We start from the raw sequence: 19667 nt of genomic DNA, 5'->3' as shown, positions 1-19667 counted from the left end.
CTTCATAGATAATTATTACTCTAAGACCGCCTCCCTAATTCTGCCTCTTATAGAGGTGAAGCAACGATGGATACTACTGGCTTAGCGAATAAACTAATGAAACACCGTAATACAGTATATTTCCGTTCCAATCCAACCGGTCCCGTGCCTTTTACGTCTTTGTATTTTTAGTCATTTTAATCTTACACAGGTTTCCGTTCTTAACCCTTTCTCGAATATACTTAATTCATGATTCATAATCTATTTGATTTGACTGCTAAAACATACTTAGAAACTAAACAAAACATTATTGGTAAATTGGAACCCCTTGTTCTGGGAAGTAATTTACAATGAAAGGAGAAAACAATATTTAAGAGGAGTAAACAGATCTACAGGGCAAAGAAAGTCTTAATACATTAACATAATATCGTTGGCTGTGCGGTGGACGTATCAAATAGTGACGTCACACACGTCTATATAGTTGGTTGCGCAGGAGTTTAACAAATAGTTGCCGCTAAGACATAGCGGGGTGAATATAAAATTGCGAACTAACATTACTCGCTAGTAGCTGGACTTACAAAGGTAGGGACATTTTGTTTTATAGTATACATTAGTTTAACTGTGAACATGTGAAAATTTTGTTGTGTTTTTAAACATAAACATTTCTCATTTAATTTTCTTTGAAACGATATTTTATTTTTCTTTGTGGGATATACGGTAAGCTGTGAACGTAAAATATCTCAATAGAAAAAAATGTGAGTTGATAGTGTAAAAGTTATTTACTAAAATTAAAGATGGTATTTTTAGTGAAATTTATTAATTAATTTTATCAATAATAAAATTTTCGATACTACACACAGATTAATTCAGAATTTTATCTATTCTTCAAAATAAATGCTATCGATATAATGTTCACAATGTGACAGTTCATATATGGATTCATATTGACGTGTATACAATTCACGCTACAAATGAATTATCTACTTTTTAATGACTTAAAACTATCATTGTTTCTATTAAAAATGCTTTATCGCCCGATAACGTGATGGTCTTGACGAGATAATTGTTAGTTAAGTTGCATAAAGTTCAATTAAACTTTCCACATTCAACGATTCCAAGCTAGGATTTTCCCCACATCGGCGCCATAACAATCTTTTAACAAAGATATTGTTTCGGACCGGGAATCGACTTATAAATTAGTGTTTCTAAGTACTGTTTCATTAAGTTTTATAAGACAATATAATATAATTTTCCCATAAATTAATAGAGCTTTGGGGGTTTGGGAAGTTTAATGTTTAACAAAAAAGTTTGCTAAAAAAACAAACACGTCGTTGTTGTTGTTGATTTTATTGTAATTATCTCCATTCGCAAAAAAACATTGCGGAATGTTTTCGTGATCATAAAATCGAGGGCGAGCGCCTGCCCTCGATTAAAAATTTTTAATAGTTAACCTCATCGGAACGAACTGAGATTTAACACTTAAATATATTCAATGTAAGCTTCCAGAACTTTCTGTTTTAAAATTTAAATTCTTACTTCAAGAGAAAAAGAAATTTCGAAATGTTTATATTGTTTTTTTGCTTGTCAAACGTGAGTAGGGATGTCCTCAAAAGATAGAAAGGGCCTTAAAAATCTGTCTCTGCGAAAATATACTTTATTTATATATCAAATAAATAAAGACAAATTATAGATATTTGAAAGCACAAAATGGAGTTAATATATCGAAAGTGCTTAAAATTATGTAAATTTTGTAATGTGCAATCACTATGTTAGATTGTGAATTTTAAATTAATAGAAGATTTATGCTTGGGTTTGGTAATTAAATATTATAAATTTGAGCAATTAAACATTATAAATTGTAGAAATTAAAATAAACATTAAACAGACCACAGAAAAAAAATGTATAACATAGTTTTCGGCTAAAAATATTAACCAGTTAATAATATTAACGTTTTAAATATATTGACGCTTCTTTCCAAAGTCAAACAGGACGATGCAATCAAATAGTTTGATAATATGAAAATTCTAATATGGCTTAACTTGATTGTTAAAATCAATTTCAAAAATTTCAAATTAATTCAAAATTCTTGAATTATTTTATCTGTACTACATTCTTGTTTAATAGTACGAGTGTTTGAATGTTTCTTAAACCTTAAATCATATTCCATTATTCCTCAAATATTTTAAAATATACATTTCAATATTTTGAGGAGTTAGGTGATTTAAGTCCGTCTGTATCGCTTTTAGCGATAATATTTATTTCAAATTGTTTTACATTATTATTTAACATTTTGGTATACAATATGCTTTATTCTCTTTCACAAATAAAGTAATTTTGAATTATAGGAAAAAATGTTTCTATATTAATCGTTAACATAATGGCGTTGTTGGCCTTGTGCTGTTTTGCCATAATTATGTTTATTTTGTTCACCAGATCTCAACATGAGCTACACAAACGCAGAAAATGTGGTGCCTACAAGCACGTTTTCTGCGATCAACCTCTTCTATGTGTTACTTGTGCCGGCCGTAATCCTCTGGTACGCCTACTGGCGAATGTCAAGGCGGCGGTTGTATGAGCTTGCTGACAAATTAAACGGGCCTCCAGGACTTCCGTTACTCGGGAACGCCCTGGAATTCGTCGGTGGATCTGCCGGTAAGTGATTATTAATTTTAAGCTGACCGAATTTAATAGAACCTAGTAAAAGAGAAGCCACTTGTTAATGCGAATATTGTTTGCAAAGTTAAAAAGAATGTTACAGTCCTATATTGAAGAATATAACTTTAAAATAAATAACTAAAACGCAAAACTACTTCGCGGCAGAAATAGGCAGATAGTTTGATTCTTTACCGCCGGCTTGGGCTCATAATACGCCCTGCTGCCAGTAACAATCCATCATTTTTAGAATGTATATTTTGCCAGGTCTGATTAAAATCAAGCTTCAAATTCAAATAACAGACTACAAAACGAAACTCATTTAAACCTAAGCAATACATAATATAATAACCAATCACATAAAAACTTTATTTCTAATACAGACATCTTCAGAAACATAGTTCAGAAGAGCGCTGACTACGATCACGAATCCGTCGTTAAGATCTGGATAGGACCTCGTCTCCTCGTCTTTCTGTACGATCCTCGCGACGTGGAAGTCATCCTGAGTAGTCACGTTTACATCGATAAAGCTGAGGAATACCGTTTCTTCAAACCATGGCTCGGAAACGGTCTTCTTATCAGTACTGGTACGTATTCGCTTTATCGAAATTGTTTTACTTAAAATAAAAGAATATTTATACCTTTAATATTTATTATTAGGGAATATTATTTATTCTATCTTGCTGAGTTAAGAGTAGACCTAATGGTTTTTGTAATCCTAGCAAAGTTGGATTTCAACAACGAGCTTCCGCAATCTCACACGCCATGAGGTAGTGCTTACAACGACCGATCTATTATATGATCAGTATTTATTATATGATCAGGTTTTCTGAAAAAAAAAAACATAAATATTGTAATTAAAAGTCCGGTTTACGTTGAACGGTACGGTAGGCAGAGGCTTAGCTGTGTCATGGTATTTGCGTATATCAGCCATGTGCCACAGTAATTACTCGCCATCAGGCGATCAATATCTTCGTTTATCTTCGGAAGCAGTAAATATAAAAATTATGTTGACGATTGCTTTACGTGTAATATGTTTAAGACCTTGACACTGATGCATACGTCAGTTTTAATTGACACATTTACCCAAGTTATAATTTATTTCAAGTATTAGGTACTTCCTTATTTATATTAAAATAATTTGATGAACTAAATCAAAATTTAGGTCTGTTTTTGTTGGCAAACATAAATAAAAACGTATCATATTTTAAAGGACTGTATTTATTTAAGAAAAACATATTTGCTTTGCTAAATAAACTTGTTAATTTACAAGAAAGAATTTATTTATTATACATTTAAGCTGTTTTGGTAAGAGCTATTAATAATTAACGTTATAAAGTATTTTTTTTCCTTCTAAATTGTACAATTTTGAAGTTCATTCAATTATTGAATTGAAAATTTCCATAAAGTTGCTAGATCCTGTTGCAAGGAATGAAATAACGAACGTAAACTTCGAAAAATGGTTTAATATATTTCAGTAATTTAGTTATTCATTTATTTAACTATTCTAATCATATTTTCATCAATTATAAAAATGTAAAAAGGTTATTTTTGAGATGAGCGTTGAATTTTTAAAGTATTCATAATAATATATAATATTTTTTTTACCACTGAAATAGTCATACAATTTTTTTGTCCTTAGGTCAGAAATGGAGATCTCATCGTAAACTTATCGCCCCCACATTCCACCTGAACGTTTTGAAGAGTTTCATAGACTTATTCAATGCCAACTCAAGAGCTGTTGTGGACAAACTTAAAAAAGAAGCCAGTAATTTTGATTGCCATGACTACATGAGCGAGTGCACGGTTGAAATTTTACTGGGTACGTACTAATTTATTTAAGATATACTATAGTTAGATACAAACTAAATGAAATATTAAATTTGAAAAAGCCATCAGTCTTCTTAGAACTGTTTTAGATTGTCCTATATGATCGGACGTCGTGGATTACCTGGTCTTTGAATAAACTTGAATGCCTTAAACTTTATTGAGAAAGTGTCCACTGCAGACCTTTCTTAAAACTATAATGGATGAATGCTTCTCAAGAAAAATATTCAGTGTGTGAATACTTATCTGATGATGATGATGCTTGAACATTTTATATGCTTTATCCAAGTAATTAAGCTTTTTATTAGATCACATTTAAATAATTTATTTAGGTAATATTTAATTACATGATTGTATTACTTTAGCGCTGTACTTGTCTGTTAATATTTATTAGGTACGTGTTTGGTTTTATGTAGCACAAATTTAAATGTAGTAACACACCCAAAGAACCATCACAGGAAAAAAAGCTCTATTTGCAATTTGTCCTCAAAATTTTGATAAGACTGTCGACACCCGGATATGAACTTTGTTAACGCGTATTTCTTTGGAGTAAGTAATTATTACGCTGGCCTAACAACATATTGTAGGTGATCTCATCTATCGATGATAACTAATTAAGAAATAATAAATTAGTAGAATCTGTGACATATAATACGTAGGAGCTACCAAAACTGGAAATTGTTTGAATATTCAAGGACATCAGAATTCAGTTATTTCTTATGTGTCGCAATTTATTTTAGTATTTTAAATACGATATTGACATTTTACCGTTATTTTTGTTTATGACACACGTATTTATTTTTTTCTAGAGAACTTATAGGTTAAAGGTATAGTGTTCAATCAAAGTAAAAGTTCAATCTGAAAAGTTTACGTCATAGATATCCGATTTATGGTATTATACTATTTGTGTTATAAATATTTTAACTGGTTTACGTGAGTGAGCTCCACACAGATACAATCTTGATTCTAATATAATGCCCTGCATCAAAGATATGCAAAATATTACAAAAGATTATTTTGCATGACTACAATTTTAAAATACGTTTCATATCTTTTAAATGAATACATACTTCTTACGTTATTAATTTATTGAAAATTGGTTGTAATTGAAGTTTTCAATGTGCTGTTACTATTTATTTTGAAACTAGCGACCCGCTCTCGCTTCGCTTCGGAAACATTAAATTTTATTATTGATAGCTGAGTGCCGCGATGCTACCCGCGGTTATTGTCGTACCGCGAGTGACACTGCGGGACAAAGCTAGTCTAAAAAAAGTAGCCTAAGTTACTCCTTATATCATCAGCTACCTATCAGTGAAAGTCTCGTCAAAATCGGTCTAGCCGAGATTAGCCGGAACAAACAGACAGACAGACGAAAATTGTAAAACATTTATTTTGGTGTATGTACCGTATATATTATATTTATATGCATGTAGTAAAAAGCGGTTATTTCAATATTACAAACATACACTCCAATTTTTTTTATTTTTATAGATGTATAGATATAAAATCTAAGTTTTTTTAACTTTTGAAGGACTAATTCTTTCCAAAACTAAGGACAAGGACATCGTCACTGTGTTAGTTTAGTATTTCTCATATTATTCATAAATGTCTCACTGTCTACACGAAGAGGATATCTGTAATCCATTCCACAACGTAATTTTACTGCTTCACGGCAGAAATAGGCAGGACGGCAGTACCTACCTAGGTGCGGACTCACAAGAGGTCCTACCACCAGTAATTACGCAAATTATAATTTTGCGGGTTCGATTTTTACTATACGATGTTAAAGAATAACCGTGGAAGTCAATCGTGAACAGTGGTCCCCTTCGAAAGATGAGTTAAGTCTGTATTGCTTTGAGCTAGCGATCGTCATGCCTATCCAACCAGAATGTGCGTGTGTGTTTTTTTTTTTTGAAACGCCTAACCAAATTAAAATGATTGCGGTAGAATCTTGGTAAACACTATTGCGAGATCAAAATACCTGTGGTGGGCTACGAGAAATTATAATATTTTAATAGTTTCAAATTTGTAAATCATCAGAATCATACTTCGCAACCAGTTACAACGCTTTATGAAGATTATTTTAAACAAAAGATTCTTGTATCAAACTAGGTCCTACATTATTATATTAATACGTGAAGCAAAAACCTTTTTACGAAAATTGCGCGGACGGAGGAATTTGAAATTTTCCACACTTATAGAGAATATAGAGAAGAAGTGCACAATACTAATATTTTTTTAAAATAATGCATAAAAGATACATTAAATCAATAAAGAAAACATTACACACACTACATACCATGTATTTGACGCACACACGCATACATACTATTTATTGTCAAACTTTTGTTCTTGACGTCTGTGGTCAAATTGCGAATAGATTAAATATTGTTTGTCTTTATCAATATTTTTTTATAGAGTAGCCTTGGCGAAATTTGTGATTATAGAAGTATAAAATACAATCATAATAGTGTACAAACTTACAATTCCAATTAATTATAGTCGAATTTCGACTACTGCGGGACCTCTAGTTTGATTAAATAGCTCCTAAAACAACGTTATTGAGACGTGACATATAAAAATAAACGTGTCGACGCGCGTTTGTGCATCGAAAAGGTTTCAACGCCATTTGAAGAAGATAAGTTTGTTTTCCTGGACTCCCATTCACTAGCTACAATGATACTAGTTTACGCTCTTAGAATAATTATGTGCCCCAGACTGCACTAATCGTGAGAACACAGGAAGTATGCCGTCACATTACAAATTTTCCTCGTATAATAAACAGTTTGTTTTAAGTTTTAATAAATTTAACAATACAGGTTTTTTTTTCTATTTGTATAAATTTATTATTACAAATTTTGGCAAATCGCGCGCTAATATACTTCTATTAAGATTTTAACGACTTTATAATTTAAATTTGAACTAAGATTCCAAGGTAACCTAATTTACCAATGTCCAAAAAAATTATGAATTCTGAATTATGTAACGAATCTGTAAAGTCATGCGATAATAACATGATATTCGAAGTGACAGAATATTTAACATACATTTATTTTAATGAGGCGACCGAGATAAAACCGTCAAAATAGTTTTATGTTTTCTAAATATGTGCCTATCAAAAAAATTGTTGTCGACTGACGACAGTTGATAGAGCTTAAAGCCTAATATATGCCATAAAATCGTTTTCACATATCTGAAATTATCCCAATATAACATGTTGGATTATTTTGTTTAAGATTGACAAAGTGCGTGTAGAAATGTAAAGTTTCAAGGTGACAGTGCTATATTAAAGAGCTTTTAACTTGTGCGGTCACGTATGCGACACGATGGTGACAACACACCAAGCCTCGTGGGGACACCGGGCGACGTTCTTGCAAATACCGCGCAATCTATTAAAATGCTTGCAAAACTCGCAACGAGATTGGACACTAGATGTTTCTATTAGCTAACCATAAGCGAATGTTTTATGAAATATCGCTACATTTCTTACGGTATCCCACTAAAATATTGTAGGCAATAAATATACACTATTAATCGTATAATCAGTAACACTGTTTGAAAGTAATTCAGATGTAAACATATAATGTACAATATTTCACTTAAATCTGTAAAATGAATAATTACTCCCCTCCATGGTGTTTTCCGAGCGCTATGACATGTCCTTCTTCAAACGGGACTTGCGGAGAGTACTTAATGGTTGGCAGCGGCTTGGCTCTGCCCCTGGAATTGCTGACGTCCATGAGCGCCGGTGACCACTTACCTTTAGGTGGTCCGCATGCTCGTCTGCCTACAAAGGCAATAAAAAAATAGAAAATTAAATTATAAATTAAATTATTGATAATGATTTAAATTTAAAATTTCCGTTTTCTCGCAATATTCCAATCTGCATCAAAACTGTCATTAGGAGCAAATAGTTATTTATGTATTGCCATGTTGGTCATTACGTAGTTTCACGTACGCATTCTGTGTAATGATTTTTGTGTTTTCATAACGTGATTTATGTCACGTAAAGTTAATAATGGTCATTTTAGCTTGAAAGTATAGAATACCTATTAAAGTTAATTGCATAAATACATTCGTAATATTTACGATAATTATGGTGGCTATTTGAATAGTTTATACACAAAGTTATATATTTTTGGTTCAATTCAACCCGTTGAAGACACAAGTTTGCGCATTCACTGCAAAAAAGGAGTCCCTTTGACATGGCGCCGCAATTCCAAGGAGTATCCCTGCAACCTTCTGAAAGTATCGGGATACTTGGGGTCGACATTTCGACCGATGTCCAATTTCGGAGTCATTTGGAAGGCAAACCCAAGCTGGCGTCCGAAATGCTGGGAGTCCTCAACAGAGCGAAACGGTACTTCACACCTGAACAAAGACTTTTGCTTTATTAAGCACAAGTCCGGCCTGGCGTGGAGTACTGCTCCCATCTCTGGGCCGGAGCTCCCAAATACCAGCTTCTTCCATTTGACTCCATACAGAAGAGGGCCGTTCGGAATGTCAATAATCCCTTTCTCACGGATCGTTTGGAACCTCTGGGTCAACGGAGAGACTTCAGTTTCCTCTGTATTTTGTACCGTATGTTCCATGGGGAGTGCTCTGAGGAATTGTTTGCCGTATCCTCGTCTGCCTACCAAGACAATAAAAAAAAATAAGCGTATTCCTCAACGATTCCAATTCTTTTTATAACAGGCTGATTTAATCTGACAATCAAGGAATATATAAAATTTACAAAAATTATTCTGATTTTTTATGAGCGTGTTCCAATATTGTCGGTTTGTCTTGAATAAACACGAAACGCTGTTGTCGAGACGTTTCTCGAGAAACTATCCGAAATTTTATAGGTATTTTTATCGCTTTTTTACCTCTTAAGTTTTAGGTTGTCAAAATGATATCTAAGAATCACATTACGTAATACGCAACAAAAATATAAAATATATTAAAAGAACATTAATAACAAAAATGCTTACATTTCTTTCTTCTAGTACTTACTCGTATTCAATGAATCGTACATGAAGCACGCGCTGTTTGATTACCGAGTGTCAAGTTTGGAGACCCCCCACATGAACACGTATTAATGGCCCATATTCACCATTTGCGTTTGACTTACTTCCATATGCGAACCTTGTTACTCAACCAGTCCGAAAATTATGGAGGTCAAGAGCTCTTTCTTTTCGGTAACCTTTACAATACACGTCCAACAGATTATCTCGATTTTGCAAGCACTAAATCGCGTGTCACATCTCTATGAATAAACAATTTTATTAATCGATTTTAATTGCTGTTTTAAAAAATGTTTTAGTAGTCTAATAATTAATTCATGTGAGATAAAAATAGCATCTGTTATAAATATTAGACTGGTAATCCTGTAATAGTACTCCAGTAAATCAAATATAGTTTTCTTCATAGAAAAGCGAAGACGGTCACCGTGTTTTCTACCAACAGAATGAAAATGATTATTGGTGTTTGTGTTTTATATTTACCTGGTGCAGAATCTTTGTATTATGAGTATTTTATTATGCTTCTGTCAAAACCTTAACAGCCTTTTCCAACAAATGGGCATAAAAAAAAAATTTAAAGTAGGTATTTCGTCTGCTTGTGTGATCCTATACCTAACTAACATGTGTTCAAAAACAAATTTTTAACGATATAGTGATATAAAAAGACTGGTAGAGAATGACTTAGGTATGCTTTGAAATGCCTAGGTATCAAGTCAGCCAATGTAGATAAAAACATGAAGTGTAATAAATAAATAAATAAACCAAATATTCATTTGATTAATTATTATGACCAAATACATTTGTTGTTACATACACAATGACATTTGACCAAATATTCCCACATGGGAATGTCTACAGACCCCGATAACAGCTTAATATTATACTTACTAGGTGTAAAGTGAGCTTGGGTAAATTGAGACATTTATTATTCTCAAAAAGCATTCGATTTCTAATTTTTAAGCTCCGGTAGTTTAATTTCAGTCTTAGAGAAGAAAAAACATTGATATTTTTTTACAGAAACTGCTATGGGTGTGAGCAAGAGTACACAAGATCAAAGCGGATTCGAATATGCTATGGCCGTCATGAAAATGTGCGATATACTTCACTTGAGACACACAAAGATTTGGCTGCGACCGGATTTGTTATTTAAATTTACAGATTACGCTAAAAACCAAACCAAGCTCCTTGATATAATTCATGGCTTGACTAAAAAGGTTAGTTATTCAAGTCACACATATGTACATCTTAATATCGGACAATTAAAGAATTTTAATGAAATGTAGACATAAAACAACGTTTGTTTTGAATGTTTATATTGCGAAGCTTGAATGACTCACATAAAATATTTAAAATATAGTTGCCCGAACATTGTAATTACATGAAAAGTATTTTTTTTTCTCCTTACCTAATCGTTGGTAGCCTAAGGGGCTATTCCAACTTCCCAGTAGGTGAGCTCGCGGGGTCAACCTGAGAGAATTGCTAACACTAGCTCTAGCAAGAGCAGTACTTTGCTGAATCTACTACCGAATCGGAATCGCGACCACTGAGATGATCTAGCGAGTAGCTCAGTGGGTTGTGTCAATGGGCTAGTTCGCACGCCGAGCTCTTCGTAGGAGTCGACGAGTTCGACGAGAACGGTGACCGGTGTTTGAAGAGCTAAAGGCTAAGACTTAGGCTAAGACCTAAACGCACCGAGAGCGGATCCAGAAGATCTGAAAAGTAGTCAAACAAAGAGTGACCATCCAAACATTTTTGAAAAACATTGTATTGACAGTACTGATATTTCAGGTAATAAAGAGGAAGAAAGAAGAATTCGCATCTGGTAAGAAGCCGTCCAATTTGAATGAAACCGCCACCACAAGTGAGCCGTCTACGGGGAAATTGACTTCAGTGGAAGGACTTTCTTTCGGCCAATCATCCGGTCTCAAGGATGACTTAGACGTTGACGATGATGTCGGACAAAAGAAACGTTTGGCCTTCCTTGATCTGTTGTTGGAAAGTTCACAAAGTGGTGTGGCCATTTCCGATGAGGAAATCAAAGAACAAGTAGACACTATCATGTTTGAGGTATACAAAATTAAAAGGACGAATTTTATCATTACTTAATGATAAATAGTTATTAACTTTAAAATATTGTACAGGGTCACGACACAACAGCTGCCGGAAGCAGTTTCTTCCTATCAATGATGGGTATTCATCAAGATATACAAGACAAAGTCATTGAAGAACTGGACCAGATATTTGGTGACTCAGATCGCCCAGTTACGTTCCAAGACACTTTGGAGATGAAGTACTTGGAAAGGTGCCTTATGGAAACTCTGAGATTATACCCGCCAGTGCCGATCATCGCTCGGCAAGTTAATCAAGAAATCACCTTACGTGAGTATAAAAGACAAAATCTGCGTACCGTCAACAAAAAATTAAAAATCTATGTTTAATTATATTAAATTGTTTTATAAAAAAAAAAAAATTGCAGCATCCAATGGAAAGAAAATTCCAGCCGGAACAACATTGGTGATAGCTACATATAAACTTCATCGCCGCCCTGACGTTTACCCAAATCCAAACAAATTTGACCCTGACAACTTCCTTCCGGAACGTTCCGCCAACAGACATTATTATGCGTTCGTGCCTTTTTCAGCTGGACCAAGAAGTTGCGTTGGTGAGTAGTTATGAAATCTATTTCAAAATTTCCAGTTTAACCACTGATCACAACGACTGCATAAACTGTAACTTCAATTGTTTTGTATTCACAGGACGTAAATACGCAATGCTCAAATTGAAAGTGATCCTTTCTACAATTTTGAGAAATTTCCGAGTAATATCAGATCTTAAGGAATCAGATTTCAAACTGCAAGCGGACATCATTCTGAAACGGGCCGAAGGATTCCAAGTACGTTTACAACCCCGCAAGAGAATGGCCAAGGCTTAAAATAATAATTTGAATCCAAAATTAATAACCAGCATGACCAAATTAATCACAACAATACATGATATATCAATCAAATGTCTTTGTAAATTTCAAGATTTAAGTTAATAAACTTTAAGCAGTCATTTGTGATTTAAGCGATATACAAAATAAACCTTTAAATTTGTATTCATATTTATATTATTTTTTGCTAAATAGCTTCTACATCAATAACTTTTGACGCTTAAGTCTTTAACAAGAAATTCATATTTAGATAGTTCATGTTCTTAAAGATCTTATCTTAATGTGATAACAGTGAACTGAATAAATTATTATTGATACTAAAACAAAGACGTTCAAATGGTGGTAGAGCTCTTAAATAGGGAAGGTACAAAGATGGGCACGGAGAAATTGCTCAATTACGAATAAATTAAGTTTGTAAATAGGTATTTAAGGTACGTTTAATGAGAAAAATATTACATAAAATAAATGGAAATTTGAGTAATTCATACGACGTTTTATTTAAATAAAACACACATATAGTAAATAAATCGATTAGGAATAATAGAAGCTGCTTCGAAGTTTTCTTATATCGTCAGTTGTATCTGTTCTACCAAACAAGGCATCGCCTTCGGATGGCTCCATTAATGTGTTTTCCGCTAATTCTCTCAATTCCAATTGAATTCTACAAATTACTTTACATTAATGCCTTTATAAAAACTTGAAACCTTTTGCTGTGATTCTTTGCATTTTTTTTGCTCTAGATGGGCAGATGAGCTCATTCTGCTTTGTTTTCCATAATGCCCATATCACAACGAAAATATCGCAAGTACCTTGAGACATGAGACGGATGTTCAGGTGTATTGTTTATAAAATCTTATACAAGCAGTCTTGGCCTTCAAATCTAATTGCATCATTGCTTTCGCATTGCACAAATAGGTGGAGTCGTAATCCCTACTCACAATAAATAATGATTAAAAATTTTTTATTTTTTATATTCTTTATTAGAGGTTAAGTCGGCTAAAATTTTAAATTTAACGACTTTTTTACTACTCTATCATTAAGGAAATCGTTCATAAACACGTGTTAAGTATGTATTTGTTTGTAAGCATTTGTATCTACATGCAAGATTTAAAGCTCATTAACGCCCATTAAATGAAGTCGTCGTGGCCTAAAGGATAAGACGTCCGGTGCATTCATATCGCAAGCGGGTACCAATTTTTCTAATGAAATACGTACTCAACAAATGTTCACGATTGACTTCCACGGTGAAGGAATAACATCGTGTAATAAAAATCAAACTCGCAAAATTATAATTTGCGTAATCACTGGTGGTAGGACCTCTTGGGAGTCCGCACGGGTAGGTACCACCACCCCGCCTATTTCCGCCGTGAAGTAGTAATGCGTTTCGGTTCGAAGGGTGGGGTAGCCGTCGTAGCTGTGCTGAGACCTTAGAACTTATGTCTCGAGGTGGGTGGCGCATTTGCGTTGTAGATGTCTATGGGCTCCGGTAACCACTTAACATCAGGTGGACTGTGAGCTCGTCCATCCATCTAAGCAATAAGAAAAATAAAAAAACGCCCAATAATTCATTTTCATAAGAAACTTTGGTTTAGTGTTTTTATATAGTGCTTAACTGATAATATTTCGCAATGAGGTTGGCTTGGCTACGCCACCGACGCATTGAGCTTGACTCGTTATTGGCTCCGTTGCAATAAAAAAAAACTTTAATGCATTAATCTAACATTTGTTGAATTAAGTAATCAGATTTACCACTAACCAAGTATTGAATAGTTAATAAAAAGGTTGCTTACTTGAGAACATCTAAAGGAGTACGATTGTGTGCAGGACAAGAACACGGTAAAAAGTCATGTTGTTGTTTTTTCACCCACCATCCAGCATGGGATAACTTCCATTCTATAATTTTCATTTTTGCCACTGCACATGTGCCTGCCTCTTTTAGTAAATTGAAGTAGGAGGACATTCGTTCTTGACCTTTGAAAAAAATATATAAGTTTAAGTATAGCTTAAATGCTTTGTTGTCACAAATTTTAATGTTAAAACGTAATAAATAAATACAAATGAAAATTCCGCTTGCAACAATATCTTTGTCTCGAAATTTAGCAAGCGGTGTTCTAATTAAATCAGTGTTAAATAAAAATAAAGTTTCTTGAAAATAATACGCAGTAATGCGAAATATTTTGTTTAGCAAATAAATAGCAAAATTTTCCATCTCAGCCGGTTAAGCAAGTTTAACGTCGTGTCCTATGCAAACAAAGGAGGTTGGTTATTACTGTTGCTTAGTGTGTTGTAACTTTTATAATACCTGCCGACACAGCCATCATAAGTCTAGATTGTTCTGCTTCTTCCTCAAACAACTCAGTGTTCTGCGAATCGTATACTAGAGCAAAACGAGACGATTCATTTTCGACAATGATATTCGAAGGATTTGGCTGTAATAAGGTGTAGTTATAAATCATATATCAATGCTTAGATACCATAACATTTACTTAACGCTAAACTAAACTAAAGTACCAATCTTAAAACCATTTTTCTTTTGTTTTAATTAAGCTTCCCAATGCTTTAAATCAAAATGAAAAACGAAGGAAATTGCTTCATTTCATAATGAAATAATTGATTTTTTTACCATCCCAAAAAGGAACAGATAATCACGATGTCATTGTGACCCTGTTCTTTCAATGTTATGATTATTTTAATCCTGTTCTTCTGGCTCGCAATTTGAGGATACAAATTGTTTTTTTTTTTCTATCCTACCTATGCTGATAGCCTTGAGAGGCTATTTCAGCTTGCCCTAACATGTAGGTGAGTTCACGGTGCTCAAACCGGAGTGTTGCTAACAAGGGCCCTAGCAAGAGCAGTCAGTGCTTTTCAGAATCTACCACCGGATCGGAAACGCGACCCATTGAGAAGATCCGGCGAGAAACTCAGTGGGCTGTGTCTGTGGGTTAAACAAATTGTGCTGCGCGCAGAATAACATGGGTGTTCTATCATGACCCACTCCCCGCTCTTCATACCGCTTATTACCTGAAGACAGGCTTAGTAACAGGCTTAGAATAGTTTTGTTTTATCATAGTTTTCTTAATTACATACATAATGTTTTCTTTGAGTTAGACTTAATTATACAAATAAACAGAATTCAAGTTTGACAAGTACACAATTATTTATAATTTTAAAGTTAGTTTTAATGAAACTTATTTAATTTAAAAATTTCTATTTCGTTGCAGGAATTAATATTGTAAGCTTATAAGCCACGTCATTAGTAGTAGAAGTAGAATTTAACACAAACTTGTTGAAATCGAAATCCCATGAAACAGCCGAAAGCTTCAGAGAGATGCTGCGTTCCTAGCTCAGGGCATTCTCTTCTCAAATGTAACTCTCCTAGTAAATGCAGCGCGCGACCCAGTTGCTTTCTCAATCCTTTCTCCATTGCCAATTCACCCATTTCCGTTAAAAACTTTGCTGCTGCCTCATGGTCACCCAATCTGCAGTAGTGGTTTCGAAATAATACGATTGGAATTACAAATTATTATAGCGTAGAGATTAACTTGTTAAATACCCTAATTATATTAATTATGGTAAGGTTTGTCAAGCCACCCTGCCTATCTCTGGCTGGAATAAACTATGCGTCTCGATTTCATACTTGAATCTTGAGTGACCTCATACAAGCCATGATATCTTTTTTATTGCTTACATGGGAATGGGAATGGGCCGTGAATGGAGCTCTTCCATGGAACTCTTCCATTCACGGCTCATTCCATTCATCTGGTGCTAAGTTGTAATCGGGGCCCGGAGACATCAATAACGTAAATGCTGCCACTTCCCTTGAGATAGGAGTTCGAAGACTCAGTTTTATATTAAATACAATAGCTGCCCCACGATTCAAACAGAAACGTATAACTATATCACGTTTGAAATAGTACGGAGGCTTAAACACCAAATACTTCATTTGTAACTATACTTGAGACCTTAGAACTTATATCTCAAGGTAGGTGGCGCATTAACTTTGTAGATGTGAACCACTTAACACCAGGTGGGCTGTGAGCACGTCCACCCATACAAGCAAGAATACATAAAAAAACGCACTACTACCAGCAATATTAGTAAAATACATTTTTTTGTAGAAGAATTTTTAGGGACATGCATTTACCAACACTATTTTGGAAAAGGTTCTGTAAAAATAAGTGCTTATGTTTATTTTTATTAGAATAGATGACAGATGAGTTTATCGCCTATAATAATATGCTATTAAATTGTTACGTATATTTATAGGTACAGTACTAGGGCATCTCGTTAGTCCGTGCTGGTAGGTACCAATATCCTGTCTATTGTTGGGGTTAAGCAGTAATGCATTTCGGTTATAAGAGAGGGGCAGCCATTGTACTATAAAACTAAGTCCTAGAACTCATGTCTATCATGTAACGCCATCTAGTTACGATATTGAAAAAGGTCACCAACCTATAAATCCTTATTTGAGACTGCTGCATAAGAATGTATATAATCTGTGACATTATTAAAATTGCCGCCAAATATTGAAAAAGTGAAAAAAAGTAAAATCTAATATAATACATTGGATAAAACAAATTAATTAACCCGCAAAATCGTTAGCATCACATGTTTAAAAACGAGCTATATATATAACTGCCATCGGCATCGTAGTTCGCGATTATATTTGTCCTCGAGAATTGTCGAGCGGTGAAGAGGGTGGCTGCCCACAGAAACAGCAACACACGTCTACGAGGAAAACGATCCACAAGTAAGTACACGGTCCCGTTTTATTCATCCTATCACAATTTTTATAAATTAGCTTAATACCTCGTAATGACGAGGTGTGGTATAGCGCATCCATTATTATAATTTTCTAAAAATCAATTACGACTTGTATGACGAAGCATCATTTCGAAAGAGCCCGATAGATTTAGCCGATATGTTTTACGTGTTTATAAACACTCGAGACTAAACACTGACACATTATCAAGGTATGCTTTATGAAAGATACTTCCAGATTTCACTAATAAAAAATGTTGTTTTAACTCTAATTTGTAAATATTAGATGTGTGTTGATTGTTAACGGTTTTAAAACAAGATGGAAACCGACACTCGACCTCCGTCAAGTGTAGCTGCAATCGCCCTCCACCCTATGTTTTCAAAGTGGAGTAAACTGTTCTTTAGTAACACGGTTATATTATAAAACTTGTGTTCGCCCCATTCTGACCTATCCGAGTGTGGTGTTTACGTCATATCACACCGTTCCGACATACGCGTACGACATTCGAATATAGACTCCCTCCAATATTCTAAGGTTAGCTGTATTAGCACCGTGGAACGTTTAGTCTTTTCATCGGTTTTTGCGAATATTATCTTTATCTATCTTCTTCTTCTATATACTTAAATGAGTTGCGGTTCGTTAGTCTCGCTAAAACTCGCGAACGGCTGGACCGATTTAGCTTATTTTGGTCTTGAATTATTCGTGGAAGTCCAGAGAAGGTTTAAAAGGTGAAAAAATATGAAAATGCTTGGAATTATATAAAAACAAACAATTTTGTTTTTCCTTAGATGTGTCCCCTTGATGTGTCTTTTATTTATCGATTGAGGCACTACGAAATCTACCGGGTCAACTAGTACATAATAAAAACGACTTTTAAGTTACTTAATCCCGTGTTTTTTATTGTCATTTTAGTGAGTAATTCAGACTTCCGTGACCACAAAGACATTGTCGGAACGCTGTTTTATGACGGCAGTGTGATAAGCCTTTAATGGTTGTCGCCGCTACCTATATGATACAGCTCAGGCAGCAACCAATCACCATCGACTCCCTATACACGTTCTGATGGATCCACCATCGGTGCTCTTGAATTCATCTAGTTTGCATTAGAATACATCAGGCAAAATACAAGGTACCGTAATTACATAGCACTTGGTCCAACACTGACCGACTGATTTTCTTGATGGATCTTCTGTGTGTCGCCATTCTAATGTGGTGTGGTAGCAGATTAAATCGCCAAGTAGAGTTGTATAACCTCACTCCGACGCGCTCGGGCAATTGTTAGAAAATCTCTCCCCGTCCGAGCTGAGTTTTGCCCACCCATCTTGTTGGAGCTGGAAAGGCCTTTGGGCTATCAGGGAATACCCCATCCCTTACGCCTTCATTAAACTTCAAAACTCCACCGGGCTTAGAGGCTTTGAAGGTTTGACTCTGTGAGATTTGTTCTTTATGTTTGGTGTATTAGTGTTCATTACAAATTCTTCAAGAATATTTTTTTAGAAGAAAACTCGTTATGAGTAATTTTATAAGTTTAATAAATAAATATTGTATTGATTAGCAGAGACTATATTCCAAGCCGATATATATTTTTTAAATTATAGTATGTGCGAATGAAGAACCTCACGTTCCGTCTGATGTTAAATGCTTACCGGAATCCATACCGGAGACATCGCAATGTCGCCACTCACTTTGTGACGTCATGTCTATGTCTCTCTAGTATAACGCGACCCCACCCTTAAACTTGGAACGTACTCATTCTTCAGAATAGAAAATCTCACCCAGAAATATACACCGAATCCATTAATCACATTGGTTGTGCAGTACAATATTGCAACAACAATATAAATCACGGAATAAGAACGGAAATCGTACAAAGTGCAAATCTAAGGTTCTATTTGAAGGTTGCTATAAACATAAATACAGATCATAACATGTAATACGTTTCCGTATAAATAAACGGGCGAACGGCGTCGGAAATCTAGTCTTAAAGGAAAAAAACACAGCGCCGCAAAGTCTGTACTGCATTGCGTCACACGAGGTTACGGAACTTTAGATTATCGAAATTGAACGAAACTTAACCAATTTCTTCCGAGAACTGCTTGTAACGAGGAAAATAGCTACATTTATACAATAAACCTTAATTTAAAAACAACAAAATAATGTAATTTCATTTAGAAATTATTATAACTCATCGACAAAAGATTTTAAATCGAAACATATTTTTATAATTTGACCGTGACGATTATTGCTAGGTACTGCTGCGATATTGCGCCACTGAAAACTTTTAAGCTCGTATTTTAATGAATACGTCACTGAAATTGGGAGCGTCGTGGAAGGGACTTAATTCCTTAAAAAAATATTTGGTACACGAGAAATATTAACCTAACAATGCACAACTTATTAAATACGTATTAAAACTTACCCGTGTTTTCTTATTTAAATCTTAATAAAGACTATTAAATAATATTACAAAGATATACACTGCATATCTCGTACACTTTATAATGCAAACGA

The 19667-nt window shown here is 34.3% G+C and overlaps 2 protein-coding genes across 2 annotated transcripts in view; one reads left to right on the top strand and one right to left on the bottom strand.

The window, feature by feature from the left end:
- Positions 1-402: 402 nt before the first annotated feature.
- On the top strand, positions 403-12879 carry Cyp4g15 (Cytochrome P450 4g15). The gene is made up of 9 exons (XM_028186302.2): positions 403-561; positions 2414-2632; positions 3016-3219; positions 4275-4454; positions 10480-10676; positions 11251-11529; positions 11604-11841; positions 11939-12124; positions 12219-12879. The coding sequence occupies exons 2-9, from the start codon at positions 2422-2424 to the stop codon at positions 12392-12394; spliced, it is 1671 nt and encodes a 556-aa protein (XP_028042103.1). The 5' UTR covers positions 403-561; positions 2414-2421; the 3' UTR covers positions 12395-12879.
- The window catches only part of LOC114251886 (uncharacterized), a 19019-nt gene continuing 12224 nt past the window's right edge, over positions 12873-19667 (bottom strand). The window contains exons 7-10 of the mRNA XM_089732515.1: positions 15678-15873; positions 14697-14823; positions 14185-14365; positions 12873-13055 (exon numbers count right to left, since the gene is read on the bottom strand). Coding sequence (XP_089588641.1) covers positions 12926-13055; positions 14185-14365; positions 14697-14823; positions 15678-15873 — 634 coding nt within the window. The 3' untranslated portion in view covers positions 12873-12925. The remainder of the gene's footprint in view (positions 13056-14184; positions 14366-14696; positions 14824-15677; positions 15874-19667) is intronic.

Source organism: Bombyx mandarina, chromosome 13 (genome assembly GCF_030267445.1).
Source record: "Bombyx mandarina strain Sakado chromosome 13, ASM3026744v2".
Classification (NCBI taxonomy): domain Eukaryota; kingdom Metazoa; phylum Arthropoda; class Insecta; order Lepidoptera; family Bombycidae; genus Bombyx; species Bombyx mandarina.
Note: the sequence above shows the minus strand (reverse complement) of the source record. Positions and strands in the feature narration are given on the sequence as shown.

What these genes read in the sequence shown, in the direction of transcription:
- Cyp4g15 (XM_028186302.2), top strand. Translation starts at nt 2,422, where the DNA reads ATGAGCTACACAAACGCAGAAAATGTGGTGCCTACAAGCACGTTTTCT. An exon ending in CACGGTTGAAATTTTACTGG is followed by an intron (nt 4,455 to 10,479) that starts GTACGTACTAAT and finishes ATTTTTTTACAG; the next exon opens with AAACTGCTATGGGTGTGAGC. An exon ending in TTCATGGCTTGACTAAAAAG is followed by an intron (nt 10,677 to 11,250) that starts GTTAGTTATTCA and finishes CTGATATTTCAG; the next exon opens with GTAATAAAGAGGAAGAAAGA.